At 40.0% G+C, this 21,114-nt stretch overlaps 1 protein-coding gene across 11 annotated transcripts in view; it reads right to left on the reverse strand.

Moving 5' to 3' along the window:
* GRAMD2B (GRAM domain containing 2B) overlaps window positions 1-21,114 on the reverse strand; it is a 111,122-nt gene that overhangs the window by 40,355 nt on the left and 49,653 nt on the right. For 4 of the 11 annotated variants that reach the window (XM_047729971.1, XM_047729967.1, XM_047729968.1 and 1 more), the window contains exon 1: window positions 2,933-3,069. The exons of 5 other annotated variants lie outside the window; for them this stretch is intronic. In XM_047729971.1, the coding sequence (XP_047585927.1) occupies window positions 2,933-3,054 (122 nt within the window). In that variant the 5' untranslated portion in view covers window positions 3,055-3,069. Of the gene's footprint in view, window positions 1-2,932; window positions 3,172-21,114 lie in introns of those variants that run through there. 2 more of the 11 variants (XM_047729972.1, XM_047729973.1) reach the window with 1 other exon arrangement.

Raw genomic sequence — 21,114 nt, forward strand, 5'->3', positions numbered from 1 at the left:
CCAAAATCAGCATTTTAAAAAGTGCTTTGGCTTACATTTGCTTTCAGCCTACGTTGTAAACTCTTTACCAGGTGTGCCTTACAACTTCTATTGGAAGGGGGCCGTGTTGAAGGGGCCAGAAGGGAGGAAAAGGTCGTCTTTCCACTTTCCCTTACACTGAATCAGCACTGTGTACAGCCTTATTCCTCACACTAATCATTAGTTAGGTAAGCGAGAATTTGAATCCCTGTGACAACTCAGACTGTCTTTATTGTTGGAAGAAATGAGGATTGCAAGCAGAATTATAATCAAACGAAGTCACTTCTCAGTAGTGGTACTTTGAGGCCAAGCACAAATGGAAAATAACAAAATAAAATGACAAGAAAATACATCAAGGAGACAGCAATTGACTTTTCCAATTTCCAGGAAAGGCAAATTGATGATGCTGACAGCGAGTTCCCTTTTGTTACTTACAAACTCGGCATGTAAATAGTATTTTGTATGTTGCCTTGCTCAGTGCTAACAAAATTTCTAAAAATATGTTTAATATGGTTCCTTTAAACAAGAATATAATTTTCTCATGGGCAAGGGCTTTAAGGAGTTTTTATATCTCTATCTCCACTCCTTTTTAGAAGTTGTTCTCCATGAGAAATTGCTAGATGTCAGAATAAGCCATTTTCATGTATCTAAGATATATTCAAGGACATTTATTAAAGCTTTGGCCTGAAGGATGTGTTTGGGGAAGAAATAAATTTTAAAAGCAGAATGAAACACTTAGAAAAGCAGAAAGGTAGGAATACAAAAGAAAAGGTCATGATGGGGTGCCTGGGTGGCTCAGTGGGTTAAGCCTCTGCTCGGGTCATGATCTCAGGGTCCTGGGATCGAGCCCCACATCGGGCTCTCTGCTCAGCGGGGATCCTACTTCTGCCTCTCTGCCTACTTGTGATCTCTCTCTGTCAAATAAATAAATAAAATCTTGAAAAGAAAAGGGCATGAAATCCAGGAAAAAATTACTTAGAGAAAGTACAGTATTAACAAATCTATAGCTATTATGGAAAGTACTCAAAGTATCATAAGTATTAAATAAGATCAGAAAGTACCTCACATACTTGAGAAATAACTAAATTAAAACCTAGAATATGGAGAGCAACTGGATCACTGGGAATGTATTTACAGAGCACGATACAGAAAAAGAATATGCCCTAAGATAAAATAGCCATTTGCCATTACAGGCAATTCTGAATGATAAAAGCAAAGCTGTTTTATATAAGTTGGACTTCTAACTGCTCAAATTCATAAATGTGCTTACTGCCCAGAGCAGGAATGCTAGAATTTAAGGAAAATTAAGAAGTTCTTTCAATGAGCTTGGGGGAGGGCCACAATTTCTAAACACCTCTATACCAGAAGAGATCTGATATCCAAGATAAATAGCCACATGCCTTGTCTTTGAACCTACCACATCCTGAACATGGCAAGGAAGAAGGGAAGAACAAATATTTAAGGACAGTCTCTGCTCTCAACAGATTTACATCTGAAATAAAGGCAATTGGCACACATTAAAAAACCCAAACCCGCTGTTCTATCAACCTCATTAAAACCCAGATTAAAGATGTTAATGCCTGTGTGCGTTTCCATCAAAGAATAACAATTTGGAAACACAATTTGAGGGAAAAGAGGACCAAGGATAGTACAAAGCTGGGAGGATAAAGGCTTCCGGCAGAAGTCGTAAAACGTTAGAGTGTGCAAGGAAAGAGAAAGGAACAATTAACACGGATCCTGGGAGTGCCAAGGAGAGGTGTCTTTAGCAGAAGGGCATGAGAGGCGAGTGCAATCAGAAAAAAATCAAGTGGCTGAGGAGAAAGGTGTTGGTAAGCAGAGGAGCCTCAAAATTCTGAGAAAGTAACAGAGCCCTACCCTAAAATGAGGCACAACTTTTTTTTTTTTTTGAGATGTTTTTGACAGAGAGAGATCACAAGTAGGCAGAGAGGCAGGCAGAGAGAGAGAGAGGGAAGCAGGCTCCCCCCTGAGCAGAGAGCCCGATGCGGCGCTTGATCCCAGGACCCTGAGATCATGATTTGAGCCAAAGGCAGAGGCTTAACCCACTGAGCCACCCAGGTGCCCCGAGGCACAACTTTCTTAAAAGGATACCTGTGAAGGGTACCTGGGTAGCTCAGTTAGTTGAACAGCTGACTGTTAATTTTGACTCAGGTCATTATCTCAGGGTCGTGAGATGGAGCCCCATGACACCGGCTCTATGCTCAGTGAGGAGCCTGCTTGAGATTCTCTCTCCCTCTCCCTCTGATCCCCACTCGCACACACATGCTCTTTAAAATATATAGATAAAAAAATATTTTAAAAAATGATACTCCTGAGATAATGACATTCTAACCTCTGATAGATGGGTACTGGATGAGATGAATGTGAGGGAGTCTGGATTTATAGGTACTCTTCCAACAAAGAGAAGGTAGAGGACCAGGGGGTAAGAGGGAAAGGAAAAAGTATACCTCTACCCCCTCCCTCCAGGCCAAGCAGGACATCCCTTATAAGCAACATGGGCAGAACATGAATTTATGTTAATATAAATACCTCCTGGGAGTGCCTGGGTGGATCAGTGGGTTAAGCCTTTGCCTTTGGCTCAGGTCATGATCCCAGGGTCCTGGGATGGAGCCCCACATTAGGCTCTCTGCTCAGCAGGGAGCCTGCTTCCTCCTCCCCCTCTGTGTACCTCTCTGCCTACTTGCGATCTCTGTCAATTAAATAAATAAAATCTTAAAAAAAATACAAATGCCTCCTGAATTAAGTTTCATTTCTCTTGTTACCATGCATGAGAGTAACTTTTATTCCGGAGACAGAGGGGATGTATCATGTCATAAATACATGTACTTAACCAGAAGGGAATATTTCACCTATTAATAGCACAGTACCATTAAAAAAAAAAAAACAAAAAACCCACCCCAATCCAGGGCCACTGGAAGCCAACTTGAAGAGCAATGTTTGTTCTTGTTTTGAGGAGCCCCCACTGTGTCTGTGGAAACAGGCTGTGCTGCTTTGGCCCTCAGCTGCTGGAGGAGGCATTTGCACGGGAAGCACGGGAGACAGGAGAAAGGGGCTGCCTCGTGCCACCCTGGCTGTCATCTCTGATGATGCAAGGGCTTCCTTCCCTCTTATACCCTTCATTTCCTGGAACTCTTTCTGTTCTATGCAGGTTAAAAACAAAATAAAACAAAACCCAAAAAACATCAAAAGCCTGAGAGCTGAAAGACCCACGCACATGCACATTGCAGAAGAGTTAAAAGTTGCCACAAGGTTCCAAAATAGCACCAAAGAGCGCTCCGGAAACCTGTCTCTCCTTTGTTTCCCCCACTCAAACTCGGCAGTGCTATGTCCTCAGGCTTCTGTCCTCTGATCTCACGGCTCAGAATTGCCTGTGTGTGAGGACAGCTCAGGATGTTCGCCGGGCTGGGCCATACAGGAATTTCCAGAAGTCGGCTCCAGACTTCCTGCCACATTACCCCCAGGGACCAAAATGGACACAGGCTCTTTGGATGTCATGAGATGTCACGAGAAAATTCTCTTTGCTTAAGTGCTTTGTATTACTAAGACTCAGGGCTTCTTTCTAATGAAAATTAATGGGACTCAACCACTAGACAAGAAAGTCACTTTTTGTTCTTTATTTACTTGCAAACTAAAATTTTTAAAAATATTTATTTATTTGAGAGAGAGCGAGAGAGAGAGCATGTGAATGAGGGAGTGGCATGGGTCAAGGAGAGACGCAGACTCCACACTGAGCATGGAGCCTGATGCAGGGCTCCACCTGACAACCCTCAGATCCTAACTTGAGCAGAAATCAAGAGCTGGATGCTTAAAGGACTACACCACCCAGGCTCTCCTGTCACTTTTTAAAAAATGCAATATCCATACGTTAGAGAAAACAGTTTCCTCTAAAAAGCCATGGTTTAACCAAAAATGCTTCCAAACAAGATACTTAAGCAAAGAACAGTTTATGCTACCCTATGGGAATAAATAATAAAAGAGTACTTTCTTGGTTACTTTGAGTTTTCAGATTCAAAAGTATGAATGTAAGCTCCTCACGAAAGTAAACCCATTAACTGTATCTTATCTGAGTTTTTCTCCCCTGGAATCCATCCCCAGGTTTTATATGTATTATTGCCAGAGAATTATTTGACATTTATATCATGACATATGATATAAGTAACATATCATATGTCATATATTAATACCATGATCTAATCATATAGATGGTAATTATCATATGTATCAACAGATGTAATAGAGTAACTCCTCACTGTTGTTGAGAAGAAATGTTTATCCCAGTATTTTAAAGATAACTAACTTGCACAGATACAAGAATTAGAATTAGTATAATTTATACATGAAAATTAGTACCTTTTTCAAGAAAACATAAGCAGTAAGCCTAAACAGATTTTTTTTTTTTTAAACTCAAGTACCTAAGATCTAGATCTGAGCTGAGATCAAGAGTTGGATGCTAAACCCACTAAGCAACCCAGGTGCCCCTAGATACATTTTAACAGATCTTACATTTGACATCCTTATTTCCTGTTCTTAATTTCTATCACCACAAATACGCATTTTCTCTACCTGTGCTGAAAATACACTGCTTGGCCAAACACCTCTTCTCTACCTCCCCTCTCTCCCTTGCCACCCCTTTCTTTTGGATTTTCCGAATCCTTTAATTTGCACGGCTGTTCGCAAAAGAGCATGTACAGCTGTATCACGCATGATACCATACCAGTGTTCATGAAATGTGGACAAGGCGAGTGTGTACCACACCAATTATCCAAATGTCACAAATAAGGAAGCTAAATAAGAGGACTGAGGGACTGCCTACACAATACCCTAAGTGCCTAGAACCTCTTAACCCGTACGTTGACTGCCTGTTTCCCACCAAACTCATTCAGACACCAAGACCTGTGGAATTCACCGCCTTAATACTCTCCAGTTATGCCCTTGCTTATTTGTTCCCAGTTTTGCTGGCTTCGCCGGGATCCTCAAGGCTTTCTGTCTGGACCCCTGTACCTCTCTACCTCATCTGAGCTCTGACAGACACTTCCTCCATCTCACTCCTTCTGTCTATATGGAAGATCACTTTACCGTGTGATCGTGGAAAAACCCAAATATGATAGGATAGTTACATCATCTCCCCACCCACATCCCATCGAAGCCCTTCTGGTTCTCCAGTGCCTACAGGATGCAGCTGAAGACGAATTAAGGAGGCCCTCTGCAATTTGGAACCTCCCTCTTTGGATTTTAACCTCCTGTCATGTTGCCCCAGTCATAAGCTTGGGCTGCCTGAGACATCTTTCCTGTCCTCAGCATGCACTGATTATATTCCAAGATTTAGCTCTGGCTGACCATCATCCTATAGGGAACCCTGCCCAGTGCCCAGTGTGCCGTGAGGACTGACTCTCCTTTTCAGATGCTCCCTCCCAGTACCCTATAAGATATGGCTGCCATGGCAACTGTATGCTTTAATGGGAGGTTTGTTTTGAAATTATGAATGCCTACAGTTTGCTTGTCTTTTCCCTCCTTGGATCATAAGCCCCTGGAGGGCAGGGTCCAGGGTTTTCTGTATCCCTTGGAGAAAAGGGCTCTATTCATTTAGCTTAAGTATTTCATGCTCCTCAAATCAGCACTAGAGGCCAGGCATTCTGATTTCTAGCCCAGAGCCCTTTCTGGCTACACCAGACAGCATAAATAGCAATAGGAAGGGATGTACTTCACTGGGGATTCCTGGACTTGGGAAGATTGGCATGGGAAAGACCAGAGAAATTTTCTACTGGAGGGTGGACCCTGTTCTGGCAAACTTGGACCCAACTGGTCAGGGGTGGTTTTAATAAGCCAATGGCCTGCCTTTCCAATTCTTCCAGGCAAAGATATGACAAAAGGATACAGCAAATACTGTGGGTCAAGAAGGAACCTTTCCATTGAGGAAGCTTTACCGTTTCTTCCCAGAAAACTGGGTGACAGATAGGAGAGTCAGCCTTATGAAGCCAGCATGAGCTCATCATTGCTGATGGGAGGGGCCATCACAGCTTAGTTGGTTTTACTGTTTGAAGAGTCTAAAGGGCGATGATATTAGATATCATTAGATATTGCAGTTCCAAGAAACCCAAAGAACACAAGATACCTTTTCTTCATTTTACATCTCTGAAATGGATAAGACTCAAGGAAAAGAACCTATTCCCGGATCGGTGGCTTCCTGAGAGCAGCCCAATACGTGGTTTCTGGGAGGGGCATCTTCATAAGGGTTGTTTATCACATTTCAGTTTCTGAATGAGATTCTGGCTTTCTTGCGTCCACATCAGGTCCCCATTCCCGCAGCATGTACTACAGAGCTGCACGGCACAGAGCTGCTCTCTTCCTACCATGCTTGATATGAAATTTTTCCTATCATGCTTGATTAGAGATTTTTCCATTTTTAAAAATTTGGGGTAAAGGAGCATAGGGTAGTGTATGCATTTTCTATTTGGCCAGTGAAGGTAGGTGGTGTTCATAGAATAGTGACACTGTTTAAAGATCGGTCATAGATCTCATTAGAAAAACTCAGGCTGGCCTAATTTGGAGAATAATACTTAGTTTACATCACAGCTAACTGAGTAATTAAAAGTTCCCACTTATTTTTGTAAATGATTAGAAAGAATTTCCAACTGTTTACTCTGAGTTTTATGATATATACAAAGTAGACAAAAGAATGATTATTTACTCATGGCCAATCTCATTTCATCTACCTCTTCTCCCAAATCCTGTTTATTTTGAAAGCAAATCCCTACATTATCACTGCAAAGATAAACACAATACCAATATCAAACCCAAAAAGGATTAACAATTGTAACTGATTAAGAAAATAAGTGAGGGGCACCTGGGTGGCTCAGTGGGTTAAGCGTCTGACTTCAGCTCAGCTCATCATCTTGAGGTCCTGGTGTGGAGCCCTGTATGGGACTCTGCTCAGCAGGAAGTCTGCTTCTCCCTCTCACTATGTCCCTTCCCCCAACTTGTGCTTTCTCTAGCTCTCACAAATAAATAAATTCTTTCATAAAAAAAAAAAAGTAAGTGAAATCTAGCTATTGTTCAGGGAAGGTATTATCATTACATATTATTATTGAAGAGTATAGCAGGACATGTCACCCCAAAAGATGCTGCTTCAGTGTGTGGACTATTTTGAGCTGCAGGTATTTGAAGGAGAGCAAATGCATGAAGTGGCTTTCTCTGACCTCCACTTCCCTGCCTAAAGACAGATTCTCCAAAGGGATTTCCCTGGGAGTTCCATCAACCATGAAGGATTGACTCATCACAAAAGAATAGGCTAGAAGTTCACAACACACCATCAGAAATTGTTATACCTCCTGCCTATTCTTCTTCAGTCCCTTCATCTTTCATAAAAATCATTTACTGTCCCCTGAGAGGCCCATATCCTCCCTCCCCTCTCCCTATTAAGATGGAATTTAATACTGAGGTCTAAAGACACCTCTTTGAGTTACTCATTTTTCCCTGGGTATCTCCCACATATACATAAGGCCAACATGTTAATAATGTTCTTCTCTTGTGAATCTGCCTTTCATTGTGGAAGTCTCAGCTAAGGACTCAGAAGAGTAGAGGGAAAATTATTTTCTCCCTCTGCAGTATTTAGGGTTAGAGTGAACTAAATCATCTCTGGACACAGGCTGGATATTCCGAGTATCCAGTATGGGACTTGAAAGAGTTCACACTTCCCTGCATTAATCCACATGGCTGTCACCAGCTTGGCAATAGGAGGTAACCCTTTGGTATCTCCATGGGCTGGGGTCTCTTTTCTTGGGGGCCTAGCTGCTCTGGCTACTTTGGGGAGAAGAAACAGAAATAGCCCCTAATCTCAACACCTGGGCCAAATTAGGTCTTCTTGGGGATGAAGGAAAAGGGATTTGCAATTACATGGGTCAACAAGAAGCTGGTTGTCATTGTGAGCACAATGTATCGAAATGGATGAACCACTGTGACAGTGGATGGGATATTAGTTCCACAAATATATCCTGCCTGCAACTCATGCTACACTTGTTCTTCTCCACTCCCCTGCCAAACTCTGCCTTTCAAAATCCAAGCGATATTCTTGAAAGAAACCTGCTGCTCAGCAGACACACATGGTGATGTGACAGCACAACCATCCATTTCCTCTAGCCCATCAATATTATTTGTCAATGAGGTCCTGGGCTGTGCTAGTACTTGAGGCTGTCTGGGCTTTCCTTGCAGGGTTAGGTCAGCCCTCCTGGGCACAGGAAAGGGATGGAAGGAAAACATCTAAAAAGAAAGCAGTATGTGGGTTTGAAATAAAATATGGCATTCTAGGTGCAAAGATCAGCTCTCTCTCAACAGTATTTGGTTCTCAGACTTTGTCCATCTTAAATACATGCCACAAATGATGACTGCCCCCTGATCTTTGCAAGAAGTTCTTGCCAATTCTTAGAACAAAACCCCTAGAATCTTGTCCAGGAAAAAGAGCTTTAATGTAACAGTAATTCCTACTCTCTCTTTGAACAGCTTCAAATACTAAATTGTCAGGTGATCTTAGAAAGAAGGCAGAGGCAATGTCTTTTCTAAGCTGAAGGCTAGCTTGTTTCAAGAGTAGCTACCTGCACAGTATTGTTGGCTAAATTGTGGGAGAAAATGGCAAGCCCATCTTTTGTAGTATATCGGAATCCCCTTTCCACCACCCCTGTTTGCTCCTCCAACCCCCAACCCATTATCCTCCCCTATATTTCTTTGGAATAATCTCTGAAAAGGTAAGCCAGACCTGGGGAAGGGGTACTAGAAGGCATCTCTCTCTTTTACTGTTATGAACATACCACCACCAATTCATGAAGTCACTGTTAGCGTCCTCCTGCCACTGCTGAGAGAAGGCTGGTTTTACAGAGGGGGCACAGCAGTAGGTGACCAACTAAAGGGGTGTCTTTGGAGACAGGAGGAGGAAGATGTGGAAGAGAGTGTGAGCAGGCTCTGTAGCCTCAAGCTTTTGCCTGGCGTGTCCTGTTTTCTTACTAATTAATGGGAGCCTGGCCTAAGACAGGAACACACAGAATAAAACAACTCTTAACCAAAACTAGGACAGAAAATACAAATAAAGCTGAAGCCCTTTCTTCTCTTCCATGACAGGTCATTTTGGGTAGGCTTGAGCCATATGGTTTCTGGTAAAATCTGACTGTGAACTTCATAAATGAGTGGTTGTTAAAGTGGGGCTTAAGTTCTTTCTATGTCAGAACCACCTGGGAGATAGTGGGTAGGCTGTAAGAATGAATATTCTTAAACCTACTTTTTTTTTTTTTTTTTAAAGGGAGGAGGTGGTAGATGGGAAGAGGGAAACAGAGATCTTCAGCAGGTTCCATACCCAGCATGAAACCTGCATGGAGCTTGATCTCACTACCCTGAGATCATGACTTAGGCTGAAACCAAGAGTTGGATGCCTGAATAACTGAGCCACCCAGGCACCCCTATTTCAAACCCTTTTAAGACTTAAGTCTCTTGCCCACTAAAACCTTGTAACTACTGAAGTGAATGGAAACCAAGCCAAAGATTATTAGGCCAATCAAGAAGCAAATTGGTTTGTTTTTATTCTTTCTCGCAGTGATCTTACAATGTGGGCTGGGAAAGAGGGGTAAATTTATCAGCACAAACTAGTACTTCTAGAAAAATAATCTTCATTAATGATAAGTATGTAATGCTACCTTCAGGTATGAAGTTCCTATATTAGTCAAATGCAGTATCCAAAATCAAAATACAAACCATGTTTGAATTTTGTTTTGGAAATAAAATTACTAGTGATTTCTATTTTTTGCTACGATATGTGGTGGTCAAGATTATTACCATGAGCTTGTCCTAATCACACATGTTAATCTGTTTAAAACGTTTTTTAAAAAAAGAAGGAAGAAAAGGGACAACATTGGATTTTGGGACACCGGTTATGCTCAATGTCTTAAACCAGAACGGATTTCAAATAAATGTTTAGGGGGTAATTTTAAGCATGAGACTTACGGGAAAATCTCTAATTTTATAATGCATAAATTTGAATACACCTTCGAAAATACATTTTAAATAAGGTTTTGACGGAGTTTGTTTCAAAATTATGAGTGATGCAAATATTCAGTTGAAGGTGGCTGGCGATGACATCAGGAGTTAACAGGTTAGATGTGCTAAAGTTAAATCCTAGGGGTGCCTGGTGGGGGCGGTCAGTCAGTTGAGCATCTGCCTTTGGCTCAGGTCATGATCCCCAGGGTCCTGGGATCAAACCTCTTGTCAGGCTTCCTGCTCAGCAGGGAGTTTGCATCTCCTTCTACCTCTGTCCTCCCTGCTGCTGCTTGTGCTTGCTCTCCTTCTCTCTCTCTAATAAATGAAAAGAATAAAAATAAAGGTGGTTGGTAATGAGATCAGGAGCTAACAGATTATATGTGTTAAAGTTAAATCCTAGAGCTTGAGAATCCATCACAACAAGCCACAAGTCTACCTTCTATCATTTAGATTTAGCCTGGATATTCTCACAAGCTTATTCTTTCAGAGGAATTTTACATTCAGTTTATAACACTTCAGAGAGTCACTGAAATTTAAGGAACACAACTATCTATATGATGTCAAGTTTTTCTTCCCTTTCAAAGAAGGTACATCTCTCCATTAAGTTGTCTCTGGTAGCTGTATTATTTTTAAGTCTTCTTAAACTTATTTCTGGTTATTTCATATTTCTTGTTGTTTGTACATTTTCCTCCAATTTGTCTTTAAAATTTCTTACTGTTGGTAAGAAAAGTAATTGATTTAAAAATATTTTTGGATGACCAGTTAACCTATTGACTACTCATTTCTATTTGTGTTCATTCACTTGAGTTTAAAAAATGAAGTCAATTATCACTTCTCAGTATACAGAAAGGCCAACCTCCTGTGGGTTAATCTTGACAGAGCTGCATTTAATGTTCCTTATTGTCTGCATCTTCCAACATATGGACCACCTGAAACCTGGATCCTTCAATGTCCACATGAATGGCATCTGACCACTTGGTATTAACTCCATTAAATCACTGCTCAGATTACTCCATATAAAAATGGCTCTCTCTTGCTGTCTGCCTGTAATCTTCTATCATCCCAGTTCCTGCCCCTCACCACTCCCACTACAGACAAAGATAATAAATAGTCTTTGATATTCCATGTTCTCTTAGGCTGAGCAATGCCTTCTGGACTTATTTCCTGAAGCAGCTCAGACTACTTCTATGACAGATTCACCCCTAGTTTCCAGGTATGGCAGTCCTTCTGCCAGCATCAACACCACAAGATCAGCTCAATACCAGCCTTTTCACTTTCTCAATCCTAGATGGTGAGCACTGCTGAAGGTGGAAAATTAGCCCTTACTGTGGACTGAGGCTTCTGTCATGGGCCCATTAGCAGTCCTTGGCCACCTCCCCCTGCTATTCCCTCAGCCTGCCTTCCAAACACTCTCCATGCTGCCAAGCCCCTAGCCACACACAACCCATCCCTGTGGATCAAAGGGGCCACATCACAACTTAGCTAGAGAAGTATTCATAGGAGTGCAACAACATGTGTCCCCCTGATCTACAATGGCATGTATCTGATTCTACTGCATCTGTGTGTCCCCCAAGTTTCGGAAGACAAGGTCTTTCTCCTACTGATGTTCAAGCCCATTTTCCCACCACTCTGGGCTTGTGGTACATCTTCATCTTTCCCCTCTCTGCTCACTTTCTGGGAGTTTATATACAACCTTACAAAGTTCTCTCATTTAAAAACCAAAACCGTGAGCCAAGTCCAAGATGGTGGAGAGAAGACGTTAGTTTTGTCTGTTCCCAGGAATCGAGCTAGATAGCTATCAAATCTTTCTGAACACCTGCTAACTCAACTGGAGATCTAAGGAAAGAATAGATGCACCTCTACAAATAGAAAAGCAACCACTTTCTGCAAGAATGACAAAACAGAAAAACTCACCTCAAAAAAGAGAACAAGAGGCACTACTGCCTGCCAGGGACATAATCAGTATGGAGATAAGATGTTGGAATGAGAGTTCAGAATAATTAATATAAAGACACTAGCTGGGCTTGAAAAAGCATAGAAGACACTAGAGAATCACTTTCTGGAGAAATAAAAGAACTAAAATCTATTCAAGTTGAAATAAAAAAGGTTATTACTAAGAGGCAATTAAAAATGGAAGTTCAATTAGTGATACAGAAGACCAAATGATGAAGAATAAAGTAACTAAGAAAAAGAGATAAACAGCTATTGTATCACGAGGGGAAAATCTGAGAGATAAGTGATACCATAAAGTGAAACAATATTAGAATAACTGGGATCCCAGAAGAAGAGGAAGGAGAAAGAAAGAGAAAGAGAAAGAGAAAAAGAGAGGCAGAAAGTATATTGGAACAAATTATAGTGGAGAACTTCCCCACTCTGGGGAAGGAAATGGGCATTCAAGCCCAGGAGACACAGAGAACCCCTCTCAGAATCAATAAAAATAGAGCAACACCTCGACATATAATAGTGAAACTTGCAAATCTCAGAGACAAACAGAAAATTCTGAAAGCTGCTCAGGACAAGTGGTCTGTAACCTCCAAAGGTAGAAACAGTAGACTGCAGTAGACCTATCCACAGAGACCTGGCAGGCCAGAAAGGACTGGCATGATATATTCAGGGGCTAAATGAGAAAAATATGCAAGCAAGAAGTCTTTATCCAGCAAGGCTGTCATTCAAAATAGAAGGAGAGATAAAAAGCTTCCAAGATAAACAGAAACTGAAAGAATTTGTGATCACTAAACCAGCCCTGCAAGAAATATTAAGCATTATGAGACAGCCCAAAAGTAACACAGACCAGAAAGGAACAGAGACGATAATCAAAAACAGTGACTTTACATGTAATACAGTGGGACTAACTTAGTATCTTTCAATCATTACTCTGAATGTAAATGAACTAAATGCCCCAATCAAAAGACACAGGGTATCAGATGGCATAAAAAGGCAAGATCTATCAATATGCTGTCTGCAAGACTCATTTTAGACTAAAGACACCACCAGATTGAAAGTGAAGGGGTAGAAAACCATTTTTTAAGCTAATGGACATCAAAAGAAGAGGGGGTAGCAATCCTTCTATTAGACAAATTAGATTTTAAAAGAAAGACTGTAATAAGAGATGAGGAAGGACACTGTATCAGAATTAAAGGCCCATCCAACAAGAAGATCTAACAATTGTAAATATTTATGCCCTTAACATGGGAGCAGCCAATTATATAAACCAATTAATAATAAAATCAAAGTAAAACATTGATTAATAATACAATAATAACAGAGGACTTTAACAACTCACTCAGGGAAATGGACAGATCATCTAAGCAGAAGAACAAGAAAGCAACGGCTGTGAACAACCACTGCACCAGATGGACATCACAGATATATTCAGAGCATTACAAGCCAAAGCAACAGAATACATATTCTTCTACAGTGCACATGGAACATTCTCCCAAATAGTTCACATACTGGGTCACAAATCAGTTCTCAACTGGTACTAAAAGACTGGGATCATTCCTTGCTTATTTTCAAAACACAATGCCTTGAAACTTGAACTTAATCACAAGAGAAAAGTCAGAAAGAACTCAAATACTTAGAGGTTAAAGAACATCCTACTAAAGAATGAATGAGTCAACCAGGAAATTAAAAGGAGAATTAAAAAAAAATCATGGAAACAAATGAAAATGAGAACACAACTGTTCAAAACCTTTGGGATGCAGCAAAGGCAGTCCTAAGAGGGAAATACATTACAATACAAGCCTTTCTCAAGAAACAAAAAAGTCTCAAATACACAACCTAACTTTATACCTAACGGAGCTGGAAAAGAACAGCAAATAGAGCCTAAACCCAACAGAAGAGAATTAATAAAGATTAGAGTAGAAATCAATGAAACAGAAACTAAAAGAACAGTCGAACAGATCAACAAAAATAGGAGCTGGTTCTTTGAAAGAATTAATATTATTATTATTCAAAAAGAAAGAAAATATGTTAAAAAATATATATTCAAAAAAGAGAAAGGACCCACATAAATAAAATCATGAATGAAAGAGGAGAGATCAAAACCAACACTGAAGAAATACAATCCTAAGAACATATTATGAGCAACTATATGGCAACAAATTAGGCAATCTAGAAGAAATGGATGCATTACTAGAGATGTATAAACTACCAAAACTGAACCAGGAAGAAAGAGAAAAGCTGAACAGACCCATAACCAGCAACAAAACTGAAGCAGTCATCAAAAATCTCCCAACAAATAAGAGTCCAGGGCTGAATGGCTTCTCAGGGGAATTCTACCAAATATTTAAAGAAGAATTAATACCTATTCTTCTGAAGTTGTTTCAAAACATAGAAATGGAAGGAAAACTTCTAAGCTCATTCGATGAGGCCGGCATTACCTTGATCCCAAAACCAGAAAAGACCCCACCAAAAAGAATTACAGACCAATATTCCTGATGAACATGGATGCCAAAATCCTCAACAAGATACTAGCCAATAGGATCGAACAGTATATTAAAAGGATTATTCACCAGGACCAAGTGGGATTTATTCCTGGGCTGCAAGGATGGTTCAGTACCTGCAAATCCATCAATGTGATAGACTACATTAATAAAAGAAAGGACAAGAACCACATGAATCTCTCAATAGATGCAGAAAAAGCATTTGACAAAGTAGGGCATCCCTTCTTGATTAAAACTCTTCATAGTGTAGTGATAGTGGGAACATACCTCAATACCACAAAAGCCATATACCAAAGACCCACAGCAAAAACCATTCTCAATGGGGAAAAACTGAGAGCCTTTCCCCTAAGGTTAAGAACATGACAGGATGCCCACTATCACCACTGTTGTTTAACATAGCACTAGAAGTCCTGGCCTCAGCAATCAGGTAACAAAAATAAATAAAAGGTATCCAAATTGGCAAAGAAGAAGTCAAACTCTCATTCTCTGCAGATGACATGATACTCCACCTCAAAATTGCTAGAACTCATAGTGGAATTCAGCACGGCAGGATACAAAATCAATGCAGAGAAATCAGTTGCATTTCTATACACTAACAGTAAGACAGAAGAAAGAGAAAATAATGAGTCAATTCCATTTACAATTACATCCAAAACCATTAAGATACCTAGGAATAAATCTAAGCAAAGAGGCAAAGATCTGCACTCAGAAAACAGAATACTCAAGAAAGAAATTGAGGAAGACACAAAGAAATGGAAAAATGTCCCATGCTCATAGATTAGAAGAACAAACATTGTTTAAATGTTTATGCTACCTAGAGCAATCTATACATTCAATGCAATCCCTATCAAAATACCATCAACTTTTTTCAGAGCTGGAACAAATAATCCTAAAATTTGTATGGAATCAGAGAAGACCCCAAAATGCCAAAGGAATGTTGAAAAAGAAAACCAAAGCTGGTGGCATCACAATTCTGGACTTCAAGCTCTATTACAAACTATAATCATCAAGACAGTATGGTACTGGCACAAAAACAGATACATAGATCAATGGAACAGAACAGGGAACCCGGAAACGGACTTCAACTCCATGGTCAACTAATATTCAACAAAGCAGAAAAGACCATCCAATGGAAAAAGGACAGTCTCTTCAACAAACGGTGTTGGGAAAACTGGACAGCCACATGCAGAAGAATGAAACTGGACCATTTCCTTATACCATATACAAAAATAAATTCAAAATGGATGAAAGACCTAAATGTGAGACAGAAATCCATCAAAATTCTGAAAGAGAACATAGGAAGCAACCTCTGTGACCTTGGCCTTAGCAACTTCTGGTTAGACATATCTCCAACGGCAAGAGAAACAAAGGCAAAAACAAACTATTGGGACGTCGTCAAGATCAAAAGCTTTTGCATAGCAAAGGAAACAGTCGATAAAACCAAAAGACAACAGACAGAATGGGAGAAGATATTCACAAACATTTTATCAGATAAAGGGCTAATATCCAACATCTACAAAGAACTTCTCAAACTCAACACCCAAAGAACAAATAATCCAATGAACACATGGGCAGAGGACATGAACAGACGTTTCTCCAAAGAAGTCCTACAAATGGCCAACAGATGTGTGAAAAAACGCTCAACATCACTCAGCATCAGGGAAATACAAATCAAAACCACAATGAGACACCACCTCACACTGGTCAGAATGGCTAAAAAAGTCCAGAAACAACAGATGTTGGTGAAGATGTACAGAAAGGGGAACCCTCGTAAATTGTTGGTGGGAATGCAAGCTGGTGCAGCCACTCTGGAAAACAGTATGGAGGTTCCTCAAAAAGTTCAAAATAGAGCTACCCCATGACCCAGCAATGGCACTACTGGTATTTGCCCCAAAGATAAAAATGTGATCAAAGGGGTACCTGCACCCCAATGTTTATAGCAGCAATGTCCACAATAGCCAAACTATGGAAAGAGCCCAGATGTCAATCAACACATGAATGGATAAAGAAGATGTGGTATAAACATATAATGGAATACTACTTAGGTACCAAAAAAAGAAATACTGTTGTTTACAATGAAGTGGATGGAACTAGAAGGTATTATGCTATGCGAAATAAGTCACTCAGAGGAAGTCAATTATCCTATGATCTCATTCATACGTAGAATTTAAGAAATGAAACAGAGGATCATAGGGGAAGGGAGGGGAAGAAAAATAAAAACCGAGAAAATCAGAGAGAGAGAGAGACAAACCATAAGAGACTCTTAACCATAGAAAACAAACTGAGGGTTTGCTGGAGGGGAGGAGAGTGGGGTAAAGGGGTAACTGGGTGATAGATATTAAGGAGAGCACGTGATATAATGAGCACTGCGTATTATAAAAGACTGAGGAATCACCGAACTCTACCTCTAAAACTAATACTACACTATATGTTAATTAATTGGATTTAAATTTTTTTTTTAAAAAGGCCCTATCACCCATGATGAAGCTGAGATAAAGAAAGGCTCATGTCTGAGCCGATCACATTAACCCCTCAGTTCCCAATTACAGGCCCTGTTTCTGAATCTACCATGATTTTTTAACATTCAGTTTTGGTTGAGCTTCAGTCATGAACAGCTGTGGGGATAAAAGCTCAGTTTTCATCATGTCACTGTTCCAGGATGGTCATTATCTTTCTAATTTTTTCAAAATAAAGTCTTTGTGTGTGGGAACCCCTCCTCCCCAAACCTTGCACTGTATATGAACTAGAATTTAAATTAAAAAAAACAAAACAAAAAAACCCACTTTCCTCTGACCTCACTTCCTCTAGTTACCTTCCTCCCCTTCCTTCATTTCTCAGTGGAGTCTCTTCAAACTACAGCCTACCCATGCTGTATCTACTTCTTTATTTCCCATTAATTCACTAGAGTCTAACCTCCATTTTCCATGCTCCACTAAAATTTCCCTAGCAGAGTTCCCTGGTGATCTCTGTATTGCTAAATGTCAAGGGCTCTTCAGGAGTTCTTCTGATGCTATTGGTAGTGCCTGCTCATGCTATGCCTTGGGATTCTTCTTCCCTTGATCATTTTTTCATGATTCTATTCTATGCATTTAATATTATTATTGCTTTGTTTTCTGCTGTGCCATTTATTTTTACTTCACCTTTGTGCCCTCTTCTTTTGTCCTTCATTCTAACATAAAATCATTCCTAGGTTCTCTCTTTGGGAGTCTACTCTTCTCTCCATTTGGAAAATTTCAACCATTCTCATGATTTACTTTATTTACTCAAACCCCACCCTGGGGTACTTTCTCTCCTGCTATTCTTTTAAAAATAATTTGTACAGATTCTTATTTATCACAATAGATTGAAATTCATATTTAATGTCATATTAAGATATTGCTCAAATTGTAGTGAAATCTGTTCTAGAGGGCAGGGTCCATGTCTAATGCAACTTAATATCCTTATAACATAGTACTGTGAACCTTAATAAAGAAAACCTCATGGAAAATGGAGTCAGGAGGCTGGAACATAAGGAGCTCAAGTTGTACCACTAGTTGCCCCACTTTGCAGACTCAACAGAAAGAGACAGACCTTGCATTCTCCAAAGGAAAAAAACCCATTTTACTACCACGGCAGGAGGTAGGAAGATTTTCTCCTTGCCTGGCAACAGCCCAGCTAGTGAGAGACTGTTGCCAATCAGCCAAAGAGTTTACACCAATGGCCTTTTGTTTATAACAGCCCCTCCCAACTCCCCTATTTTCTCTGTAAAGAGAAAAGTTCTGTGGACTTGCCTGGCATTTGCTAGCATTTACTTGTCCCAGATTGCAATTCCTCTGCTGTTCCTGATTAAACCCATTCTGATGGTAAAATAATTGGTTATTTTATTTTAAGGGGGACAGTACAGTACCTAACAATAGTAAGTTCTCAGAATATGTGCTAAATTCAACTACTGGTGTAAATAAAGGTACTTTAAAAAATATTAAAAAATTTTTTAAATGCTTAAGTAATTATTAAGTTGAAGTAGTAAACAAGTATCACTGGCTTCATCTCTGAGGAAAAAGGTTTTTTAACCTTAAATTTTCATCTGTATTCCAGTATAATGGTATATTATTTTCAGACCTTAACTACAGCTGAGAAGCTTGCAGTTCTACTGGTAAGATGTTTGGTCTCCCTATGTGTTATGGGTTTGACATTAAGTTACCTGATTGGACATTTCTACTATGACTGGTCCAGAAGGCATTGTGACCCTGTCAGCTGCATCCAAAGGGCAAAGCAGGGATGTCTGAATGCAACATGAATGTTGATAAGTATCTACAAATTTGTGAGAAGACAGTCTAGGTATGTACAAATGGCAATCCTGCCTTAGCCAGGTGTAAGTTTACCTAGGGAAAGGAAGGAAAAAGATAAAAGAGGATAAAACCAAGTAAGAATGCAAGGATTCTATTCATACTCAAAAAACTCTCCTTGGTTTGTTCCAGTCTGATAGAATTCTTTACACAAAGGCTACAGCAGAGTGCAGAGAAGTAGGGCAGTTTCTTCAAAGACTCTTCCTTTTCAGGTTGGAAGCAACCTAACAAATCAAGTCATTCAGCCCTCCTTTTTTACAGAGGAGGAAAGTGAAGACCAGAGTGAATGACTTCCCTAAAGTTCCAAAGATTCTGTAGCAGAGCCAAAGCCAGAAATGAAGAAAGAGAACAAAGCCAGGAAGAGCATTCTAAATGGGGGCTCCAGGTCTGCCCCGACTCTGTTCTTTTTAGTTCTCCTGGCCCCCACCATTTGAGCCACAGAAAACCTTTACATATGTGTCAAAAACATGATTCTGAACTCTCAAGCAACCTATCTTTGTTCTTCCTTCTGCCTGGAATAATTTTCCCCCTCAAGCTGAGGCCAGATTCTTTACTGCCCTTCAACCACACTTCAACATCACTTCTTACTTCACCTCACCTTAAAGAAAACAAATTGCCTACATGTCTGTTCCCATTAGCAGTAGACAACTACTGTGAAATTTCTATCACATGGTATTAGTTATATGTGTGCACCCATACCCCCACTCTCTTCTCCTCAGATTGTGAGCTCCAAAGGCCACTGCACATATGTCATTTAGCCTTGTATGCCCAGCAGAGAGTAAGTGGTAGGCAAATGTCTGTTGAATTCCAGTGGATTACAGAAGAGCAAAGACAAAAGTACATACAGGTTACCAAACACTACACAGCATTAAAATCAGATATCAGGTGAAACTGTTATGCTAATAAACCCATTTGGACCAAAAGCTGGGAACGAGGAAATATGCTTATCTTTAAGAAGGCTCTAGAATTGGGGCACCTGGGTGGCTCAGTTGTTAAGCATCTGCCTTTGGCTCAGGTCATGATCCCAGAGTCCTGGGATCAGCCCTCCATCGCGCCCCCTGCTCAGAGGGAAGCCTGCTTCTCTCCCTCTCCCACTCCCCCTGCCTGTATTCCTTCTCTTGATGTATCTCTCTCTGTGTCAAATAAATAAATAAAATCTTAAAACAAACAAAAAAGAAGGCTCTAAGACTTAACAGGTAGTAGTAGATCAATCATCTCACAGGTATTAACTAACAGGGGACACTCAGACAAAAGTGGAAAGCTTCACACTGAAAACTGATGGCCATCCTGTGGAAAAGTCAGGAGTGATGCCTGGCATATATGAGAAAAGTCCATCTGGTGTAAACCTCTGCTATGGAGAGAGGGCCTGAAAAAATGTAATTAGCATACCAATTCCCTTGGTCTATAATGACAGACAAGATAATATAAGAAGACTGTGACATGTGAACTTCACTTACTTTAAACTAAACTGAGGGCAAGTTTTTCACAAATTGTTTTCCCTAATACATAGAGAATACACTTGGATGAAAAGACATCACATGCTACATTTGCATACTCAAGTATTTTTTTAATGCTTATGATATGTCTAACACCAACCTGGGTATACTGTAAACACTAAAAAATGATTTTAGGACAGAATAAAAACTGTAATATCTTCCTGTTCTCATAATGAGATTACAAAATAATAACCAGAATTTGGATATATAGAAACTAGGTTGTAAATATCACTAGGAACTTGGTCTTATTATTCTATAGTCACAACTTGTTTTTGGATCAAAAAGGATCCTATCCAAAAGTGTTTTAAAGGTATTTAATTTATCTTTGTCCACCTTATTCACCACATTTGGCTTCAGGTTGTTTCCAGAAATTGAATTCATTCTCAAAGGACAAGGATTTGCCAACCTTATGACTATTCAAAGAATGGGCTCTAGGCTTTGGAAGTAACTCTGTAAGAGTTTCAAAAAGGTTTTGTGCAATTGCAGCATTTTTGGAAAAGTTCTTGGGTTCCTTTGGTGACTACTTTTAAAGAGACAACATTCACATGTTTTTATAACAAAGCAATCACATTACTTTGTAGAAACACTCTGTGCTTATGCAAGGAAGAACCCAACCACAGTTTTTAAAAACAGGAATCTATGAATGACTGTTGCACAAATCACAGTAGAAAGCTGAAACTGCAATGATCAGGTTCCTGGTGGTCAGGTTTGAGCACAAGGAGCCAGACAGGGATGCCTGTGTCTGACAACACAGACAAAGTCCCAGTGCCCCGGAGTTCACTGAAGATGCTCCCT

The sequence above is a fragment of the Lutra lutra genome, chromosome 5 (genome assembly GCF_902655055.1).
Source record: "Lutra lutra chromosome 5, mLutLut1.2, whole genome shotgun sequence".
Classification (NCBI taxonomy): Eukaryota; Metazoa; Chordata; class Mammalia; order Carnivora; family Mustelidae; genus Lutra; species Lutra lutra.